At 43.8% G+C, this 22,660-nt stretch overlaps 1 protein-coding gene across 4 annotated transcripts in view; it reads left to right on the top strand.

The window, feature by feature from the left end:
- The window catches only part of LOC116942267 (dynein axonemal heavy chain 3-like), an 859,832-nt gene that overhangs the window by 639,869 nt on the left and 197,303 nt on the right, over window positions 1-22,660 (top strand). For all 4 annotated transcript variants that reach the window (XM_032953964.2, XM_032953963.2, XM_032953966.2 and 1 more), the window contains one exon: window positions 4,552-4,797. In XM_032953964.2, the coding sequence (XP_032809855.2) occupies window positions 4,552-4,797 (246 nt within the window). The remainder of the gene's footprint in view (window positions 1-4,551; window positions 4,798-22,660) is intronic.

The following is a 22,660-nucleotide window of genomic DNA, read 5'->3' as shown; positions in this document are numbered from 1 at the left end:
TCCACGTCAGGCTGGCCACAGCGGTGGTCGAGCCCCGGGGTGAGCGATGCCGACAACGGTCACGTTTGGTTAGTTTGGCATAGACAGGTGGGGGGGGGACAAAGGGAGAGTCATTTGAGGGGCACTGAACCATTGGGCAGCTGCAATGAATGTTCGTGGGCAAAGTCAATCAACTGCTGGGCGAAGACCTCAGCAATCCACGGCCAATCTCCCGTGATATTTGTATCCACGCGGAGTCTATGCAACCAGCTGTTTTTACCGCTCCTATCTCCTCAGTGGACTACCAAATCGTCACTCGTTATGTTCGCGTAGGTTTGGGTCGATGGTTATATCGATAGTCGTATTGATATAGAGAGGACTAAGAAAGTTGAGAGTTCAAATGGACAAAATAATTAGTGCCACTTCAAGGAGTTTCAACTGTGGTGATGCTTATGGCTATACTGGCCCCTGCCACGGGAATGTAACATTTTTTACCACTGGCTCAGGATCTACTAATGGAGATGAGCATAACCCCATTGCTTGTCTGACAAGTGAGATACTTTGATGTGTATGTTATTAGTAATTACTTGCTGCGCACCCATTACATCTATGGGGATATAGCAACTGCACATTCTCCTCGCACCGATGCCCTCACCCCAGACTCCTGCCTAATTGTAATAGATGCTAAAATGAACAGAATGTAGTTTGGGGAAGTTGTTGATTACATTGCTATAAAATGTGCAGACCACTTGAAGTTTAAAAATAATTAGCATTCTTGACTGCTACCAGGCACACATGATGAACTCCAATAGCCCTTGCTTATTTTTGTTATGTTTTGGCTTTTGTCCTCCTCTGGTTTTATCCAAACTTGGCTGTTGATGACTCATCTCCAGACCATGAGCTTAGAACATATATCACTGCCCTTTCACTAAATCTGGCGAGATTTATCTCTCCAACACAGGGCTATCATTAGAACAGGTGGCATGTTTTTGGAAATGTGTCAACTCAGCCTATTTTGTACGTGGGGTCATTGACGTTGGTATCACTGTGTTAGGACATCTACAGTGATTGCAAGTTTAGTCGAGTCCCCTTTGTGTGGAATGCTTATTTGAGCAGTCACACCGACTAAACGTGTGAATATGCATCACACCATAGGAAGAAACAAAACATAAATCCCAACATTACTCCATGTTCTTTCAAGCGTTGAGTGATGCTCATCTATATTGGCAGTCCTGAGCCAGTGGTGGATATTATGTTATTGATCCAGCACTCACCGATTCACTCTGGTCATTCGCTCTGTTTTTTTATTTTTTTTATTTACCAAGTAAGGCTCACTGAGCTATGTAGCACTTTTAAAGAAGTGACCTGGCCACAATTTATAGCAGCCAAATACTCTAAACGCATGTTGATTCTAAATGTGGAGGGAAAAACTGGAGGACCCGGTGAGAAAATCCACGTGACCGCCGGGAGAACATGCAAACCCCAAATATACAGGCATCTGGGTCGGGATCAAACCCACGACCTCCTACATACGAGGCGAGGAAGTTGACATCTCGCCAACACTCGCCGGCAGTCAGTCGCCTCCTTATCACTGCTCTATTGCTACTGGGTAGCACATTCACCGCTTGTTGCAGATGTTCACGGTTCAAATCCTGCGGCCGCCCTAAATATCACTGCGGGTGTCATAACCATGATGAAACTTTTCGCCATTTTGCTTCATTGACCGTGGATGTTAAAGATCCCGTGATGTATTTCGCAAACGTAGGCCATTGTATGCTGGCCGTCAGGGTCCAAATTTGCCAAATTCGAAAATTTCCCGAATACTACCCAATTGGGACTATACATAGCAATCCTTATTATTCTTATTTCGTATGGCTGATGTGGATACAGTCAACAGCTACAAGTTCACTTTCACGTGGTCAAGCCAGATCACCGCTTCAGAGTAGCGGAGTGAATGGCAACCATCACCCCTCTACTGGCAGACAAATGTCCCAGGTCACTCTTTCAGATGAAACTATTATCGTTCTTTTTATGAGTTCTCATTTGGTTAAACAAAGTGAACTTTAAACGTCCATGGTTACTGTTGCCGTGAACGTCACTCGTTGATTTCTCCACCCATGTAACCAGACGGCCTCATCTCACCCGATCAACCACCGCACTCCAGGCCACAAGACGTTTTGCTTTTTTCCTTGTGTTGCTCCGTTGTGGAATTCCCCCCCCCTCCCCACCACTGCCCTCCCCCCTTCCATCCTTGGTTATTTTTACATGTTCATACAACTTTTCTCAACTTGAGAAATGCATAAACTCTTCACTGTTTTATATTCAATACTGCTAAATGTGTGCTGGCCACGTGGCATATTGGGCCATTGGAGCAGTGCTGTTCCAATTGTGATAACAACAAAACTATTTCTCATAACACGACCGAGTCCCTCGAGACGCACCACACTATTTTGAGGGTGTGAATCCTTAGACTTACAGATAATGACCACAGAGAATCAGAATCTTTATTTATCATCATCAGGTGTGAAAAACACAGAAAGAAAAATTGAAAAAAGTGACGGTTATTTTTAACGTTAGCACCACGGAGAGCGATTTGACAGTTTGTTCAGATGGACGAGTCCATCTATGTTCGGAAAAGAGGAGGGTGGAGACGAAAATAATGGATGCGGTCTGAAAGGCACCGTAAGCGTGAACAATCAATTAAGACCCGAAATGGTTTATCAATCCTTCTAATGATTGCTAAGCCAGAATCCATCTTCTCGGTTGAAATTGTCTCTGTGTTTGTATATGTGGATAGCCTCATGAACGAATCTCTCATGGTAGCCAGATGGCTTGCAAAGAACCTCTGTCTTGGAGAAGTCAATGTCATGTGAGCCTACTGAATTATAACAGTGATCTGCCACGGCCGTGGTGTTGGTCCTACCGTATTTTAGGTCTGCTTTGTGTTCTCGAATCCGGTCCGAGACATATCGTTTGGTTTCTCCAATGTAACTACTACCACAGAGGCAACTTAGTTTGTAGACCCCAGGGTACTGTATGTCCGGAATCACATATTTTACAGAAGGAACCAGATCACGGATTTTATGTAATGTGTTGAATCGGACCTGGATCTTGTGTTTTTGTTCTACAAACAAACTGAGAGCACCCCAATGGGCTCCCCCCTATCTCCGGTTGTAGCCAACATTTTAATGGAGAAATTTGAGACTGACGCCATCCAGACTGCCACTCTACGCCCAACCTTATGGAAGAGGTATGTGGATGATACTTTTGTCATCTGGCCACATGGCCGGCCTGCTCTAGACCAATTCTTCGACCACATCAATTCCATACACCCAGCCATCAGATTTACCATGGAAGTCGAAAAAGATGGCAAGCTACCTTTTTTGGATGTCCTAATAAAAATGAGACCTGATGGTTCAATGAACCACTCTGTCTACAGGAAAGCTACCCATACAGATGCTTACTTGAAACCGGATTCCCACCACCATCCATCCCAGAAGAATTCCCTCATCAAGACTCTGTACCATAGAGCCCAATGCATATCCGACCAGGAACACATAGCCACTGAACTAAAGCACGTACACCATGTTCTTAAGGCTAATGGTTACTCCGACTACACAATCCGCAAAGCTATCACTCCAACCATGAAAAAGGACCCTCTTGAGCCTTTCAAAACCATCACTTTACCCTACATTGCGGGGATCACAAAAAAGATCTACAAAATGTTGAATAAACACAAGATCCAGGTCCGATTCAACACATTACATTAAAATCCGTGATCTGGTTTCGTCTGTAAAAGATGTGATACCGGACATACAGTACCCTGGCGTCTACAAACTAATTTGCCTCTGTAGTAGTAGTTACATTGGAGAAACCAAACGACATGTCTCGGACCGCATTCGAGAACACAAAGCAGACCTAAAACACGGTAGGACCAACACCTCGGCTGTGGCAGATCACTGTTATAATTCAGGAGGCTCACATGACATTGACTTCTCCAAGACAGAGGTACTCTGCAAGCCATCTGGCTACCATGAGAGATTCGTTCATGAGGCTATCCACATATACACAGAGACAATTTCAACCGAGAAGATGGATTCTGGCTTAGCAATCATTGGAAGGATTTGATAAACCATTTCGGGTCTTAATTGATTGTTCACGCTTACGGTGGCTTTCAGAGCGCATCCATTATTTTCGTCTCCCCCCTCTTTTCCGAACATAGATGGACTCGTCCATCTGAACAAACTCTCAATTCGTTCTCCGTGGTGCTTACGTTAAAAATAAATAAATACAAACCGCCACTTTTTTCACATTTTATTGCTGTGGTTTTCACACCTGATGATGATTGCTTGTGTTGCAGTCGAAACGTCGTGAGAATTTTATTGTTTGATATTTTTTTTATTTTGTTGTTTACCTTCTACGTGACTTTACCGAAAGCACCAAGAATACAAACCAGTCAAATTAAATAAATTAAATAGGCCGCATTTAAGTACAAATTACATATACAGAGGCAGTCGCATGGACGTTGTCCCGCTTTGATGTGCTCGGACACCTGTATCGGCGGTCACACAGGCTCCAGGATGGGGAGTCCAGGACAGGCGAGGAGGAGGAGGAGGAGGAAGAAGAAGAGGATGGAGTGGAAGAGCAGGGAGGTGCGATGAAGGGAAGCCGGATGCCGGTGGGGCGGAGGGGAACTGCGGCGGCAGCGGCGGCAGCGGCCCGTCTCGCCGAGGAGCGGACCGCCCTCCTCACCGCCCACTTCCTCTTCGCCGTGGTGTGGGCCGTCGGCGGAGTCCTGGACCGGCCCTCCAAGGAGAGGTGCGACGCTGGCTACGGCGCGCCGGTGGCTCTGCGATGGGTGGCAGCCCCCTTCTTCGCTTGTATGCTCACGCCTCTGCTGGCGGAAGGGCCTCCACTAAGAGGGAGCTCGAGAAATGACCTCTCGGTGGACATTTGGTCTAAATCTTGATTTGAAGCTTTCGTGACTGCAGGAATCCATACTCTTTGGTTTTTTCGGTAAAGTCACGTAGGTAGAGATAATAATAATAGATCACGATGTTTCGATTGCAACACAAGAAAGCGTCTTTTTTTTTCACCTGAAGACGATTGCTTGTGTTGCGATCGGAACGTCGTGATCTATTATTTTTTTCTACCTACGTGACTTGACCGAAAGAACCAAAGAGTATTTGGTCTAAACTTACACTCTGGCCAGACCTCTCGGAAGAGGTGGGAATACCCACACTTTACCGCACTGCACACCGCCTGCTGATCGATTAACTGCGGTGTGTCCATTTATACTGGATAGAGGTGGAAGGATTTCAGAAACGTGCCCATTGTTTCAACTGCTGAAACGAGAGATGAAACAGGTGAGACCTCTGGGTTACAAGTCTGGTGTGCCAATCGTTGTACCACAGCAAGATCCCAGTGTTATTAATATCAACCACCTGGTACCACGATAGGGTCGCGTTGGTGAGTGCACTATGCTATGAACCTATCGACATGAATGTTTTACCCAGCCATCATCTAACATCACTGGCTGGTGGGTGATATCTTAACTTGTCCTGGGCCTCCCCTGTGTCGATGTGGCCTTACATCAGTACCTGGTGCAGTGTGTAAAGATCCACAATGAGGAGACAAAAGGTTCTGGCTCTACCCCCTCATGGTTTGATCCCGACCCTGGAGTTTGCATGATCTCTCTCCCCCTATGGTCCGGTGGATTTTTCTCCAGGTCCTCCAGTTTTTCCCTCCATATTTAGAAACATGCGCGTCGAGTATTTGGCTGCTATACATTTCCACGTGATAAGTCACTTCATTGGGCTATCATTTGTGGCCAGGTTGCTTCTGGTAACGAGCTATATAGCTCTGTGGGCCTTACCTGGTAACATAAAAATAAAAATGTTTCGTCGTTTAAGTTTAGTCATTCACCATGCACCTTTAGGGCAATGCTATTAGTGAGTACCTATACTCTTTGGTTCTCTCGGTGAAGTCACGTAGGTATAAAATAAATTAAATCACGACGTTTCGGGCGCAACACAAGCGTCCGTCATCAGGTGGGACAACCACAGCAAGAACAATTGCTGAAGTGGGCAAAAGGGGCTGCTGTAACAAGAGGCTGTATAGGTAATAGAGGGAGGAGGAGCCAGGGAGGAGAGACAGAGAGGGGGGGAGTGTGGGGTAGGGGGAGTGGAGTGCTGCAAGCTAGAGGGATTACAGGGTGAGCAAGGCACAAGCACGACACAATGCCGGGGGAGGGGGGAAGTGGGCGGGGCTGGGAGTGGGAGGCTGAAGAAACTGGAGATGCGGATATGAAGGCAACACCATAAAGCAGTTAAGGTTTTACCTGGTTAATAACATCCTTCCAATGATTGCTCAATTTGCATCCATCTTCTTGGTTGAAGTTACGTCTATGTTTATATATCTGGATGGCTTCATGAACAAACCTTTGATAGTAGCCCGAAGGTTTGCAGAGTACCTTGGTCTCGGAAAAGACAATATCACGAGAGCCCACAGTGTTATAGCAATGGTCAGCCACGGTGGAGGTATTGGTTCTGCCGTGATTCAGATCTGACTTGTGCTCGCGGATACGGTCCGAGATATGTCGTTTCGTTTCCCCAATATAACACCCACCACATGTGCAACTTAGTTTGTAGACTCCAGGATATTGCATGTCAGGAATTGAGCAATCATTGGAAGGATGTTATTAACCAGGTAAAACCTTAACAGCTTTATGGTGTTGCCTTCATATCCCCGCAGTCACGAAAACTTCAAATCTAGTGAGTGCCTATTGGCCAGCACTACGTGTGGGTATTTTGTCCTCCCGTTGCCTTTCTTTGCACACTGTCCCAGACGTTTATTTAAAGTCTGAGCTGACCTAGAGGCAATCCAGAACAGGTTCAGACACCATTTGCCACCGATCAGCGCTGGGAATCAAATCCAGGTCACCAGGTTTGTAGCAATAGCCCACTAAGCACTGCGCCACCATTCAAATTACAAATGTCTCCCCTCCAGCCTTAACAACAGACTGTTGGGCGAATGATGTTTGCAAGCAGCACGCGCACACGCAGACACATTTGCATGCGTACAAAAGAAGAATTTTGTTAAATAAGTAAAATTGACAAAATTCACCTTGTGGTTTGGCAGATTGAAGCATAATTCCAGGAAATAATCATATACACAAAAACTGTTGAGGTATTTTCTTGGCAGTTACTTTACACCGTTTTTACATATAAATAGTTTAGCATGTTTTTTTCATGAGTTTTTTTATTTTTACAGCTGTCTCGGTCTCGTTATTCAGTAGCTTGTCCGTGACTGTATGGGTTCCAGAGATAGCCCAGACTTTTGACGCTATATTAAACCAAATTGCTTTGTAATGTTTGTAAAGAGAATATAATAGTTGGTATGCATGCATCAGACACCCTTTAACTGGAATAGCAAAATATGAAAACTGCTTTGACCTTTAATTATTTACCCTTACTCTGACAAAGTCCAAACTATTGCTGTGTTTAATTAAATCTGGGTTTGTCTATGGCCTCAGAGGAAGCCACTTCAGAAGTTAGTGAATGGATATTATGAATGTCATCATGAGAATGTATTATCGTAATACATATATAAAGTATATTAAAAAAAAGTTACAGAAACATTTTGTGAATCGCTATCGTGTTGAGGCAAGCAACACTGCATTTCCAAAAAGTTATTTCCATCCTGTTTATTTTAATGTTGTGGCGTGCATGTGTGTATGTGTGTGTATGTGTGTGTGGTGTTGTGGGGAGCGGTGGTGTCGCGGTTAGCGCGCTGCGCTATGAACCCGGGAACCCGAGTTTGATTCCCGCTCACGGCCAACAACAGTGACAATTATCTGGATCGGTCCTGGGCCTCCCCTAGGTCAATTCAGCCTCAAATGAGTACCTGGTGTAGTGTGTAAACATCGCCACTGGGGAGACAAAGGTCGCCGGGCGTGGGGCTGGCCACCCACCCCCTCGTGTGCCGTGCCGGCCTTCATAGGTGCTGCTCGCTAACAGCACTTGCCCCAACAGTCTCTTTAGGCTATACGGGGGATCTTTCTCTTTGCTGTGTGTTGACGTTTGTGTATATGTGGAGATGCTCACTAACAGCACTTGCCCCAACAGTCTGCTAAGGCTATATGGGGCATCATTGTCTTTATATATGCGGTGGTGTTATTTGTGCGCGCAATGTGGTGTGCACATGGGTTCAGTGTTCTGTGATTTTGCGATTGGTGTGTATGCGGTATTGTGTCAATTAGCGTTTACGTATGTGGTGTTGTGTGTGTGAGCCCAGTATTGTCTGCATTTTTTTTAGTGTTTTGGCTTATGTGTGTGCATAATTGTGCGTGCAGTGTCGCATTGTTTTGTGTGTATGTATGTGCGGTGCTGTGTGTCAACATTCATGTAGTATTGTGTGTGTTGACCAGTGTGCGTGTTTGTGCGTGTAGCAGTAAGCTTGCTGCGCTACCAACCCGGCAACCCGAGTTCCATTCCTGCTCACAGCCTACACCAGTGATGATTATCTGAAACCGTCATGGGCCTCTCCTAGGTCGACTCAGCCTCAAATGAGTACCTGGTTCGATGTGTAAACAACGCAACTGGGGGAGAACAAAGGCGGCCGGGTGTGGTGCTGGCCACCCACCCCATCATGCGCCGTGATGGCCTTCATAGGTGCTCACCAACAGCACTGGCCCCAGCAGTTTGTTGAAGGCTACATGGGACATCTGTGTCTTGGCGTGTGTACAGGTCACGTTGACCTGTGCGTGCTCACGTGGTGTTGTAGTGGTTCACCTTCCCTGCTATCCATACGTCTTCGAATTATGTCCTTAGCGTGAACAACTCTCATGGCAATATAGTGCCTGAACCTGGCTTGGTTCTACCCGCGGACAACTCACCCTCAACGAATTATCTTGTGAAAATAGACAAAAAACATACTCTGATAATAGACGGCTTTCTTTGGTGTGGACCAATCAGTTTCAAAGACAATGCATATATTATCAGAATTTTTTTTGCATTCTGCCCACAAGTATTGTGGTTAATGCAGACATGATTCCTTGTAAAAGGTTTCAGTTTGGTGTTTTAACATCTCAACACCTGTTTTGTTGCCAGAAAAAAAGGGTAAAACCTATTCTCATATTTTGCTACTGGCAAAGGAGGTCCCATGATAATTAACTTGTGTGCGTGTGCTACGTCAGCATCAGCAATAGGGAAACAAGGGTAGGCAGGCACGGTGCTAACCACATCGCCGCCTTGTGTGCTCGTTAACAGCAATTGCTTCAGCGATCCGTGTGGGTGAACGGGATATATTTGTCTCTCTATGAGGGCGTGAATGTCCTTGTGCTGGGTGTAGCAGTTACGTGGTTGTTAGCGGCCACCTGTGATTTATTACAATGCAGTAATTATGAGACACCGTGTTTAATTCTTGGCTTCACACGTAACTAATCGTTGGATTCTGTAAATGTAGACATTTCTCATGTGCAAGCGCAACTTAAAATGCACACCTAGCGCACCGCGGCAATTGAATTTCAAAGCGAGCACAGCTTAGCGAAGCGCTCACCTGACCTATTCACATTTTCATTATCGCTGATATAATAGAGTGTGCGTGTATAATTATCATCATCAGCCATGAAATATTAACGGTAGGGTTGAAGGTATGCCCACACCAGTGCCATTCATCATGCTGTATTTATGTATGTGGGACTTCGTTCGCCATCGTACGTAAGCCAACCGTGCTAATCGGAGGTGTTCTTGCGGTGCCATGGTTCTTGTCGCCGCTGTACACGGGCAGATCTCATCTCTCCACCTCCACCAGTCGTCGTCCTCCTCCCGGTGTGTCTCCTCCTTTGGCTGCCATTCCATCTTCGGTCTCGTCCATCAGCTATTATCCCATCTAGCCAAACGTGTTGCACACAAAGTGCTTGCGACAAATGAACTACAATGCCTTGCCGATCTCGCCAAGGAGCATAAACCATCACGCTTACTCCGATCATCCTTGCAGCAGCGGATTTTGGCTAAGCCATAGGACAAAGACGGTGGTCACCGTATCGCGCACTTTCAGATGCGCTTCTGTGGCCATCTGGAACTCTCTTGCTTCCGATATTAAGAAGCCACTGGAGCTATGTACTTTTGAATCCAGATTGAAATCTTAATTTCTTTAGGAAAGCTTTTTGCGTTTAGTTTTTTTTTGTCCTTCCACCCCACGCCTTTGATTAGCACAGTTGGCTACGTACGGTCAGGGGCGGAGCCAGGGGGGGTGACAGGGGTGACATTCTGCGTATAAGTGTACGACACTCGGTCTAGCGGACTCCGTGCAACTGCATTGTCAGAGTGTGTCGCCAACCGATGGCGTCTAGTTCAACAGCCTGACTCTCTAATCATTCTTGAAATTAAAATTTGTTGAATGTCACCCCGGCCTGAAATCCTACCTCCACCCCTGCATACGGTGCGAAATAAGTTCCACATACATACATACGATATAATGTTCCTGTATTGCATTTGTTCTCTGATCAACGCGTTCTTTCTGTCTAGATGTAATTTACAACACTCATCTATCCGTGACTGTATTCTTAAAATTTGTGTTACATTTTCTCCGTGATTGTCCATGATTCTGGTCCATATGTCAAAGCAGGCAATATCCACCGATTGAAAACTCTTTCCGCACAATGAGCAAATGTCCCACACTCACACAGCCACCTCGCGCACCGAGCTCGACGTTAATGCTCTGCGATCTTCCATTAACACGCTAATCTCTCACATTAACATGCTAATCTCTCACATTAACATGCTAATCTCTCACATTAGCATGCTCATCTCTCACATTAACATGCCCATCTCTCACATTAACATGCCCATCTCTCACATTAACATGCTCATCTCTCACATTAACATGCTCATCTCTCACATTAACATGCTCATCTCTCACACTAACATGCTCATCTCTCACATTAACAAGCTAATCTCTCACATTAACATGCTCATCTCTCACATTAACATGCTCATCTCTCACATTAACACGCTCATCTCTCACATTAACATGCTCATCTCTCACATTAACATACTCATCTCTCACATTAACATGCCCATCTCTCACATTGACATGCTCATATATCACATTAACATGCTAATCTCTCCCATTAACACGCTAATCTCTCACATTAACATGCTCATCTCTCACATTAACATGCTCATCTCTCACATTGACATGCTAATCTCTCACATTAACAAGCTAATCTCTCACATTAACATAGCCCATCTCTCACATTAACATGCCCATCTCTCACATTAACATGCTAATCTCTCACATTGACATGCTAATCTCTCACATTAACATGCTCATCTCTCACATTAACATGCTCATCTCTCACATTGACATGCTAATCTCTCACATTAACAAGCTAATTTCTCACATTAACACGCCCATCTCTCACATTAACATGCTCATCTCTCACGTTAACATGCTCATCTCTCACATTAACAAGCTAATCTCTCACATTAACATGCTCATCTCTCACATTAACATGCCCATCTCTCACATTAACATAGCCCATCTCTCACATTGACATGCTAATCTCTCACATTAACACGCTCATCTCTCACATTGACATGCTCATCTCTCACATTAACATGCTCATCTCTCACATTAACACGCTCATCTCTCACATTAACATGCTCATCTCTCACATTAACATGCTAATCTCTCACATTAACATGCTAATCTCTCACATTAACATAGCCCATCTCTCACATTAACAAGCTAATCTCTCACATTAACATAGCTCATCTCTCACATTAACATGCTAAACTCTCACATTAATATGCCCATCTCTCACATTAACATGCTAATCTCTCACATTAACAAGCTAATCTCTCACATTAACATGCTCATCTCTCACATTAACATGCCCATCTCTCACATTAACATAGCCCATCTCTCACATTGACATGCTAATCTCTCACATTAACACGCTCATCTCTCACATTGACATGCTCATCTCTCACATTAACATGCTCATCTCTCACATTAACACGCTCATCTCTCACATTAACATGCTCATCTCTCACATTAACATGCTAATCTCTCACATTAACATGCTAATCTCTCACATTAACATAGCCCATCTCTCACATTAACAAGCTAATCTCTCACATTAACATAGCTCATCTCTCACATTAACATGCTAAACTCTCATATTAATATGCCCATCTCTCACATTAACATGCTAATCTCTCACATTAATAAGCTAATCTCTCACATTAACATAGCCCATCTCTCACATTAACATGCTCATCTCTCACATTAACATGCTAATCTCTCACATTAACATGCCCATCTCTCACATTAACATGCTCATCTCTCACATTAACATGCTCATCTCTCACATTAACATGCCTATCTCTCACATTAACATGCCCATCTCTCACATTAACACGCTAATCTCTCACGTTAACACGCTAATCTCTCACATTAACATGCTAATCTCTCACATTAACATGCCCATCTCTCACATTAACATGCTCATCTCTCACATTAACATGCTCATCTCTCACATTAACAAGCTAATCTCTCACATTAACATGCTCATCTCTCACATTAACAAGCTCATCTCTCACATTAACATGCTCATCTCTCACGTTAACATGCTCATCTCTCACATTAACATGCTCATCTCTCACGTTAACACGCTAATCTCTCACATTAACATGCTCATCTCTCACATTAACATGCTCATCTCTCACATTAACATGCTAATCTCTCACATTAGCATGCTAATCTCTCACTTCAACATGCTAATATCTTACATTAACATGCTCATCTCTCACATTAACATGCTAATCTCTCACATTAACATGCCCATCTCTCACATTAACATGCTCATCTCTCACGTTAACACGCTAATCTCTCACATTAACAAGCTCATCTCTCACATTAACATTCTCATCTCTCACATTAACATGCTAATCTCTCACATTAACACGCTCATCTCTCACATTAACATGCTCATCTCTCACATTAACATGCCCATCTCTCACATTAACATGCCCATCTCTCACGTTAACATGCTCATCTCTCACATTAACAAGCTAATCTCTCACATTAACATGCTCATCTCTCACATTAACATGCTCATCTCTCACATTAACATGCTAATCTCTCACTTCAACATGCTAATATCTCACATTAACATGCTCATCTCTCACATTAACATGCTCATCTCTCACATTAACATGCCCATCTCTCACATTAACATGCTCATCTCTCACGTTAACACGCTAATCTCTCACATTAACAAGCTCATCTCTCACATTAACATGCTCATCTCTCACATTAACATGCTAATCTCTCACATTAACACGCTCATCTCTCACATTAACATGCTCATCTCTCACATTAACATGCCCATCTCTCACATTAACATGCCCATCTCTCACGTTAACATGCTCATCTCTCACATTAACAAGCTAATCTCTCACATTAACATGCTCATCTCTCACATTAACATGCTCATCTCTCACATTAACATGCTAATCTCTCACTTCAACATGCTAATATCTCACATTAACATGCTCATCTCTCACATTAACATGCTCATCTCTCACATTAACATGCTCATCTCTCACATTAACATAGCCACCTCCGCGGACACGTGGAGGGTGCTCTCCGATCTGCCGTTAACATGCTAATCTCTCACATTAACATAGCCACCTCCGCACCCTCGTTGTGGAGACCGCTCTCCGATCTCACATTAACATGCTAACCTCTCACATTAACATAACTAGCCCCGCCCATCTCGTTCATGACACTTGGGCTACGCCCATTTTAAACCTTTAAAACAGTTTGCCTCAGCAGCTGTCCCCCTCTTTTTTCTTCCTGATGATGAACGCTTGTGTTGCGATCGAAACGTCGTAGTTTTTTGTTATTTCATGTTATTTTCTTTGAACCTATCTACGTGCCTTTACCGAAAGACCCAAAGAACACAATGAGCATGTTGATGTTTATCATGAAGTACTTTTTCTAAGAGCACTCCAACCTCTTCTCGGTCACCACTTATTTGTAATAGAGGTTTTGGGTTTAGATCGTGTGAATATAAATGCGTCGTTAAACCCGCCACAATCTGACACAGCCAATTAGTAAGGTTTGTCATGTAAACACAACATGCCAATTCGTTACTAGTGCAGTACACCGATGTGTTGGAGAGTAAACCCACAACTTTTACAATTCGAGTACGAAGTTTCACCGGTAATTACAACCAACCTCATCAGGATAGAGCCAGAGATTCTCACATTAGTGGTCACCACTTAGTTTGAAAAAATTTTACCCCTATCCACCACAAGTAAATTTTCCTGGGTCATTCTTATACGTAAGTTTTCACGGCCAATGCCTTCCTATCATTCATAATTTAGTTTATGTCGAGTCAGCCTGTCGTGCAAACACCACGTCAGTTTCCGGAACGAGAACACTCGACAAAACCGAACAAATCAAGTTGTCACGTAACAAACGTGCTCGTTGATTTTTCCTTTGATCAGCAAACCGGAGGAATGTTGAAAAGCAAGCTGAAATTTGACAATTTTACATGGCGTTTTTGCTTGAAGCTACAGCCAAAATCATCGGCACGTTTTCCCACGTGACAACTTTGATTTGTTTGGCCGTTTCTGGTGATGCAGAGCTATTGACAGTACACCTACACGATCTAACCAAAGCGGAAATAATTATGTATAATCCATATTCTCCCATATTTTCCAGTCGTGTCCTTCCAACAATTAATTTACTTGTATTTAGCAAAAGTGTGATGAATCACTTTTTGGTCAAACTATATATTTGAGCCCAACTTTGCAGGCTTCTCTGTTAAGTAAATCGACCGTTTCCTGTGGTTCATCACCATTGGTCGTTTTATTATCATTAGGAAAATGTGAAACAGATAGTACTTTTTCATTTATGTTCATTGCCTTAATTCTCAAATCTAATTTTCTGAAGACGTAATAAGTCAGGCTCTCCCCAGGCTACTCTGAACTGTGTGTCCATTGTACTTGTAACTTAAATGTTGCGTGGTATTTTGTAATGGGTGCAGGAGATTGGCCGTGTTTCAAAAGAGACATAAAATGTTTTCAGTAAAAATATATAGCTATAGTTGATCATCGATTATCCCACGCCCAATTATCCGGCTTCCAACATTAGCCGACGGTCCCCCGCCGATCCGGCAAAATCGGCAAAACCGCTCCAAAGGCTGTAATCAGCCCGGCAATCAGCACCGTGTGGGTGACAAAACAAAGTAGCACTGATTTCACTGATTTCAGTGTTATTAAATATTATAAGCGGTACATTATACACGACATACAACAAATTAAACAATTAAAATACTGGACTATATACATGAACCCATGCAGAGTCTTCGACATTGGAGTGACTAATACGGTACAGTAAATACCGTGACTTTTTTAAAGTAGGATCTTTTTTTGTTGTCTATTTGTATGTTTATTTTGGCCAATTTCACAGACTAAACACGTTTAAAACACAAAAAAAACATATAACACCTAAAAACATAATGTCATGCAAGAATGTGCAAAAGTAAGCTATTTTAAATATCGATGATAAGTGATTATCCGCCGTTTTTTTAATCCGGCGCCCTCTCCCCCCGAATAGCCGATGATCTTCTGTAGTTGTATTCATAAGCATGTTTACATTGCATTATTTAATCCAATGATCCATGTATTTTAAAATCCATTCGAGTTAAAATTGAAAAATAAGAACAAAGGAGCAATGTACAAGGAGCTCATTCTGCAACCAACCACAACTGCTGGGTCCAATCCTGGCACCCACCTGGGATTGAACCAGAGTGTTTGGTGATGTTGCTGCTGTTGCATTGGTTCGTAGGCACAGTTAACAAGATACTGTTAGAATGTGTTGAGTTAAAAACAATGAAATCAGCTTTTCAAGTGTGGTAAGCTTCAGGTCTCAGCATAAACCATGCAAGATGTAGTATTGAACTTATTTTGTCTAGCCCTGTTCTGCAGACATATATACACACACACATATGATAACGTGTTTAAGTTACATGTCGTCAATCACTATTTAACATATCATGACGTATGACCTGTATTGAGATGAGATGTTTATTTTGGTCGTTGTTGTGGTATCATCTTCCATGGCATATCCCCGATATTGCCATGATGATCTCAATGCTAACGATTGGTCTGCACCGAGCCAATGCTTCTGAGGTCTGGAGTTTGAATATGCAGTCACCCACGACCAAAGACCCAGTTCTTAAGTGTCAGTCACAGCGCTTAGTTGGGCAACTTTCTGTCATACAGAGTTTATCAAAGGCTCAGTTTGATTGGATAGAATCAAGGATGAATGAAATTTATAATTAGCGATGCACCACCTTTGACCTGTGGCCAAGACAAAAATCTGGCTGCATGCGATGTACAAAATTACCGGGTGGTGGAGGGCAAAGTATATGAATGATTATAGAAATAATAATTTCATCTTGAAAATACATCTTCTGCACGGAGGCGCAAGGAACCGCAGACAAGTGGAAAGGCAGCCAGACGAACCTGTCCCAGCAATTGGCCAAACTCCACTTGCCCCAACAATCTGTCAAGGCTACGAACCCTGTGACCCGGCTTTGATTTCCGCTCGCAGCCAACATCAGTGGCGAATATCGACACCAGTCCTGGGCCCTCCACTCGGTCGACTCAGCTGTAGGCATCAGCGTTGGTGCAGCGCATAGGTGCTGGTCACCCAGCGACAGGTGTGCCGTGTCGCCCTTAGTAAGTGCTCGCTAACTTCAACTGCCCCAGCGCTCTTTTAAAGGCTACATATATTGGGCTCTTTGTGTTCTGTCCTTGTACATGTGCAGGGCATGCACTCAGCATGCTTATACCCCTGCACACCTTCGCTCGTGCACATTCACACCGTGGAGTGTGGCGCGGTCCAATTGGATTCAGTGTGATTGCTTATCAGCGGTAGGACTGATTTTGGAAATTGACTTTCCCAAAGCAGCTGAACGCGAGCCTCCCATATATATATCCTCGCCGATTTCATTTGTGATTTTAGCAGGAGCGAATGGGCGAGCGCATTTTATTAAGCGCTGGACATTGACGTTATCTGCCTTACGCTCCGACGTGCCAGACCACCGGCACGAGCTTCTAATGGCTCATCCGTCCACGGAGTGGGGATTGGGTTCTTTACGAGGAGAGGCAAATACCATCATTACCTCACCTTTTCTCTGCATCAGTAGGCACAGTCCAGGCATAAAGGCGATGTGCTGTGAAGGAAACATGAAACTATATTGATGTTGCGGCTAGAGCGATTGTGTTTAACTACAACACAAGATGAATACTGTACTCTATATCCAGTGTTGACAGGCATGATTATACCATATGCAGGAGATACAATGAGCTCAACAACGTATTTCCTTGCTCTATAATTGCCCTATAGCAGTGTTCTTCACTACTTTTCCGATAATATATCAGTCTGACAGCCGCCACACATTTGACACCAGTGGGGTTTGAGAGCACGATGATGATGGGTGATGTTTTCATATTTGTGTATTGTTGGGTGGCCGCACATCAGGGGCTGCACTGAAGGTCAACAGGGCCTGCCAGTGGCCCACGGGCCTTGCAATGAAGAACACTGCCTTATAGCTTAGACCCTGCCATGGGCATATGCAATGGTCATCAACCACTCAGGGTTGCCGATGCACACGAGCACTGCCTCCAGGCTTGGCGAAGCAGGGATCTCCCAAAAAAGTCTCTCGGCCGGAGGATCCTTTTTCAAAGGGATCTTACATAGAATATTTGGCCAGTTACATCCCGAGCAGATTTATTTGCATGTAGAAAAAAATGGAGTGCCTGGAGATGTCCCACAAATGAGAAGGTAATTTGAAAGAGAGGTTATTAAATTTCTACTGAGACTCGCTGGATTCTATACATTTTAGCTTGTTTGCACTGAACAGGCCGCACAGTTTTCGTTGACTGTGATGTGATCGTAAACTAAAACTAAGCAATTTTTATTTTACCAGATAAGGCCCACTGAGCTATAGAGGTGTTTTCCAGAAGCGACCTGGCCACAAATAATCGCTCAACAAAGTAGCGTATACTCTTTGGATCTTTCGGTAAATTCACTTAGATAAAAAAAATAATCACGACGTTTCGATTGCAACACAAGCAGTCGTCTTCAGCCTGGATTGGGAGTGTCGCCACCACACCTGGCCACTGCTTATTCACGCAACGTTTTCCTTGAATGAGTTTAGTTAAATATAAACACGCATACTTCGAAACCCTTGCGAGTAATCACACAGATGTATGAACAATCGTTAATGCTATAAATATTGAGTGTAAGCATTTTTAAGCGGTTGCCTAGGCCCTTGTGTCTGTAATTGTAGATCTTCTTTCGTCTCACTTTTGAGCGTGAAAGCTACGCGCCCTGCGGAGCCGCGTCGTTCAGTCACGCCGCAGTGCGCCCTCTCTCTCTCTCTGTTGCCTCTTTGGCGATTGCTTTGTGTGTTCAAGTAAAAATCCTTCCTTGACTGGCCCAGGACAGCGTTGCGATGGTCACGTGAGCTGCATTTGTAACAGGAGGGGAGACGCTTGCAGCGGCATTAGTCCAGGGATGCAAGCGCAGTCTCATGACCGTCGCGCTGCATCTGCCATGGCACGGCTGAGCGGCAGTGCCGTTGCAAGACGCTGGCCTCCCCACGCCTGGTATACAGGAGGTCGTGGGTTCAGTGCCTACCCTGATTCCTGTATATTTGGAGTTTGCATGTTTTCCCCGTGGTGGCGTGGATTTTTCTCCGGGTCCCCCGGTTAGTCCCTCCAAATTTAGAATAATTCGTTTAGACTATTTTGCTGCTACTCTTTGTTTTTTTTTCTTCGGTAAAGTCACGCAGGTAAAATAAAATAAATGAAAACAACTAAATTAAATCACGACGTTTCGGAGGCAACACAAGCTTCCGTCTTCAGGTGGAACAGTCACCAGACGGAAGCTTGTGTTGCCTCCGAAACGTCGTGATTTAATTTAGTTGTTTTCATTTATTTTATTTTACCTACGTGACTTTACCGAAAAAACCAAAGAGTATGAATCCTTGCAGTCACGAAAGCTTCAAATCTAGAATTATTTTGCTGCTATAGATTTGCACGCGTGATGAGCCACTTTCGTTGAGCTATCATTTGTGGCCAAGTCGCTTCTGAAAAAGATCTACATAGCTCGGTGGGCCATACCTGGTCGAATAAAAATAGTAAAACAATAGTTTAATACGGTGACGGGTGTATTGATTTGTAAACACCCGCCATCTGCATCACGGGGGATGTTTAAAAAAATAGATCACGTGATGTTGTTTTAAAAAAAAAAAGTGCCGCGATCCAAATTTGCTGAATTGCTTCATTTTGAAATGCCGCTCACTGACATCATCCGCAGGCTGGTGCTGCATCGTCTTGTGTCGCCACACAGGGCAGACGAATTCCCCTAATCAACTCATTGACCCAGCTCTCTAGATGCACGTGAGTCATAAGATCCAAGCCACATGCCCGTGTGACATCACTAGATCATAGGCTACAAAGCAACCGTGTTCATAACCGAGATGCCTAATGCTGTGCCACGTGGATCACACGCGCAGCGCATTTTTCCGCAGACTCTCTCGTTCCTTAACGTGGGTTTACATAGAACGTCTCTGCTGGGCGACTCTATCCGGTTAAAGCCAGCTTGCGACTTCACAATTCATTCGGCGGCGCTGTTGGCTTCCCATTCACGTGTGTTATCTCACGCACATTTGTCTCACAAAGCATTCACGGTTTCATTCCGACATACCTCTCAGCCCCTACCGCACGTACTGTCCATTACTCTCTGGATGCTGCATATATAACATGCACTATGTAGTATGTATATTTTATGTTAATGCACACTTATTCTTATCTCATCCCATGAATGTTTACAAATTATCAGAAGTGGTGTGGTGCAGAGATTTACGTATTTACGAGAGAGGAAGTAGCAAACATGAAAAGATGTCAATTGTGTCGGGCACATCAGAACCTAAGCAATGGTAGGTAACTCTCTTAATGTTGTGTACATATTTATGTACACGTTAATTGATTGTAACAGGGTTAATAGTGTTGTCGCATGGGATCATGATACATTATTCATTATCCACGGGTCGTATATATTATTTTTGCGTATAATGGGCTGAATAAAAGTTGCAGTGTTTCTACTCCCTGCAGTGGGACGACGACGGCGACATCTTGAACTTGTTTTGGATTTGTTTAATATCCCGTCAGACGCGTACACACAGGGGCAACATCAGCTGTCCGCAAGACAAGGCCTCAGCAATGTCTTTGGATAATGAAACGTAATGGAGATAAGTGAAGATTACAGCAGCAGCAGCAACAACAAAAGGTTACGTGGAACGGAAAAATACTGGGGAAGCAGGGTATGGAGTATGAACGAGAGCGACTTCAATTAGTAAATCATTGGCTTGATATAAACACTCTGAACAACCATATGCTAAAGCGTAGGAGGTTACACAGCCTACAAAATAATAATAATACCCATGTAGGAACAGCACGTCTTCAAATTCCCTGTTATCACAAACGGACATGTTGCACTCGATATTTATAAGAACACTGCTAGGCTCGCTTGGAGTAGGAATTGTATTGGCATAAGGCACTACCACTGGATTACAAGGTACGCCTATCCATAATCCTGATATATTGCTGTACCCTATACTCCTTCACACCACCGCAGCGTCAAGAGAAGAAAATAAAGGGAGATGGATGTGGCCTGCCAAAACAATTCCTGGAACAGCGTTCCAGACTGTTCTGTGGAATATTGACCAACTTTTCACAAACTTTTTTTTTTAATTTTACCAGGTAAGGCCCGCTAAGCTACATAGCTCTTTCTCAAAAGCGACCTGGCCACAAATGATAGTTCAACGAAGTGGCTTATCACGTGGAAATTTGTAGCAACCAAATATTCTAAACGCTTGTTTCTAAATGTGGAAGCAAAAACCGGGGGACCTGCAGAAAAATCCATATGATCACGGGGAGAGAGACATGCAAACTCTAAATATACACGCATCAGCGTTGGGATCGAACCCACAACCTCCTGTATGCCAGGCGAGGTAATGAACATGTCAACACTATGTCAGGCGAGGTAATGAACATGTCAACACTGAGAACCACGCATGTATAGAAGCAAGATATGCTGATTCCTTAAGCTGTGCATTTCATTTTTATGTTATTCTAATAAGGACAAATTAGGTAATTTATGGAGCACATTTCAACGTAAAATTTTTATTTTCATAATGGATAGGACAAAAGTTTAGCATATTTTATCTGGCATGTGTTGGTGATAATTCCCATTATTAGACATGAGCCAGCTATTGAAATCCCTTGTTCATAAGCAAAGTTTCTCCATATAACGGTTGCTGTTGACTTTACACCAATTAGCACGACTCCCTCATGAGAAGAAATCATTTTAATGATCCAGGCAGGGCTGATGAGTTGATTGGCTACGTTGATGCTAATTAAGATTTTAACTCCTCTGGCTCGACCTGCCATATTTTCTTTACCAGTTTGGAGTGGCAAATTGGCCAACTTGGCAGAAATTAAAATTTTAGCCATTTTCTGCGTTGTGGAAACATATGAAGGTTGGTCAGGGCTAGAGCAGAGCTGGGCTGGGTATAGGCATTTGGCAGAAACAAAATGGATGAAATCATTGATCAAAAAAATGTCACCAGTCAGAAATGCGGCTTTTCTCTTGCAAGGGCGAGCACATTTTGAAAGGTGTGATCAAGGCATAGTGTCCCTTTTAAATGTGCATTACTGCCCAACACTGGGAGGTGTGCAGCCCAGCGCCTTTTTGCTCATGCCGCTGCTGGTTGTCGGGGGCGCATCTCAGGCACCGCACTAAAGGTCACCAGGGGCCGCCAGTAGCCCGCAGGCCTTGCAATCAATGAAGAGCGCAGCTGCAGGGCCATCACTTGAGCGAGCTCCAAAGAGGTGTTTTGTTGTTCAGTAATTGCGCACCGTGTTGCAAAAGTGTGAGAACTGAACAATCGCCTCCATATAGACGGTCTCCCTGGCAAGCACGGTAACCACCATTCGGTTATCCTGCTGTGCTAAAAAAAATGAAAAATATAAACAAAACGTCAGTTTCTATTAATGTGCATGGGGGTGGGGGGGGGGGTTTGTAAGACTTCTGTTGCACAGAGTTTGATTATTACGTGAGATTGTGTTTTGATGGAAAATATTAAATCGCTTGCTTACGCCACTGCTGGCAGAAGGACCACCACTAGGGGGCTCTCTAGGCCGCAACTCTAAATGGTGTTTTGGTTCTTCTTTCACGCTGGCCAGCCAACTTGGAAGAGGTGGGAGTCCCCACACTTTATTACACCACACGCGACCTGCCGATTGACCTACTATGGTCGGTGGTGCTAACGTTAAAAGTAACCTCCACTTTTTTCTTGTGTTGCAGTCGAAACGTCGTGAGAATTTTATTGTTTTATATATTTTTTTATTATTTTATTGTTTCCCTTCAACGTTACTTTACCGAAAGAACCAAGAATATGAATCCCTGCAGTCACGAATGCTTTAAATCAAATTTTATGGTGCACCCATTTATGCCGCTGGGTGGACAGAGGCAGGGGAATTTAAGATACTTGCATCATTTTCTTTGGTTCTTTCGGTAAAGT

This window comes from Petromyzon marinus, chromosome 14, assembly GCF_048934315.1.
Source record: "Petromyzon marinus isolate PM22_M1 ecotype Great Lakes invasive population chromosome 14, UKy_Petmar_22M1.pri1.0, whole genome shotgun sequence".
Taxonomy (NCBI): domain Eukaryota; kingdom Metazoa; phylum Chordata; class Hyperoartia; order Petromyzontiformes; family Petromyzontidae; genus Petromyzon; species Petromyzon marinus.
The sequence above is the reverse complement of the archived record's forward strand: the minus strand, read 5'-3'. Positions and strand labels throughout refer to the sequence as shown.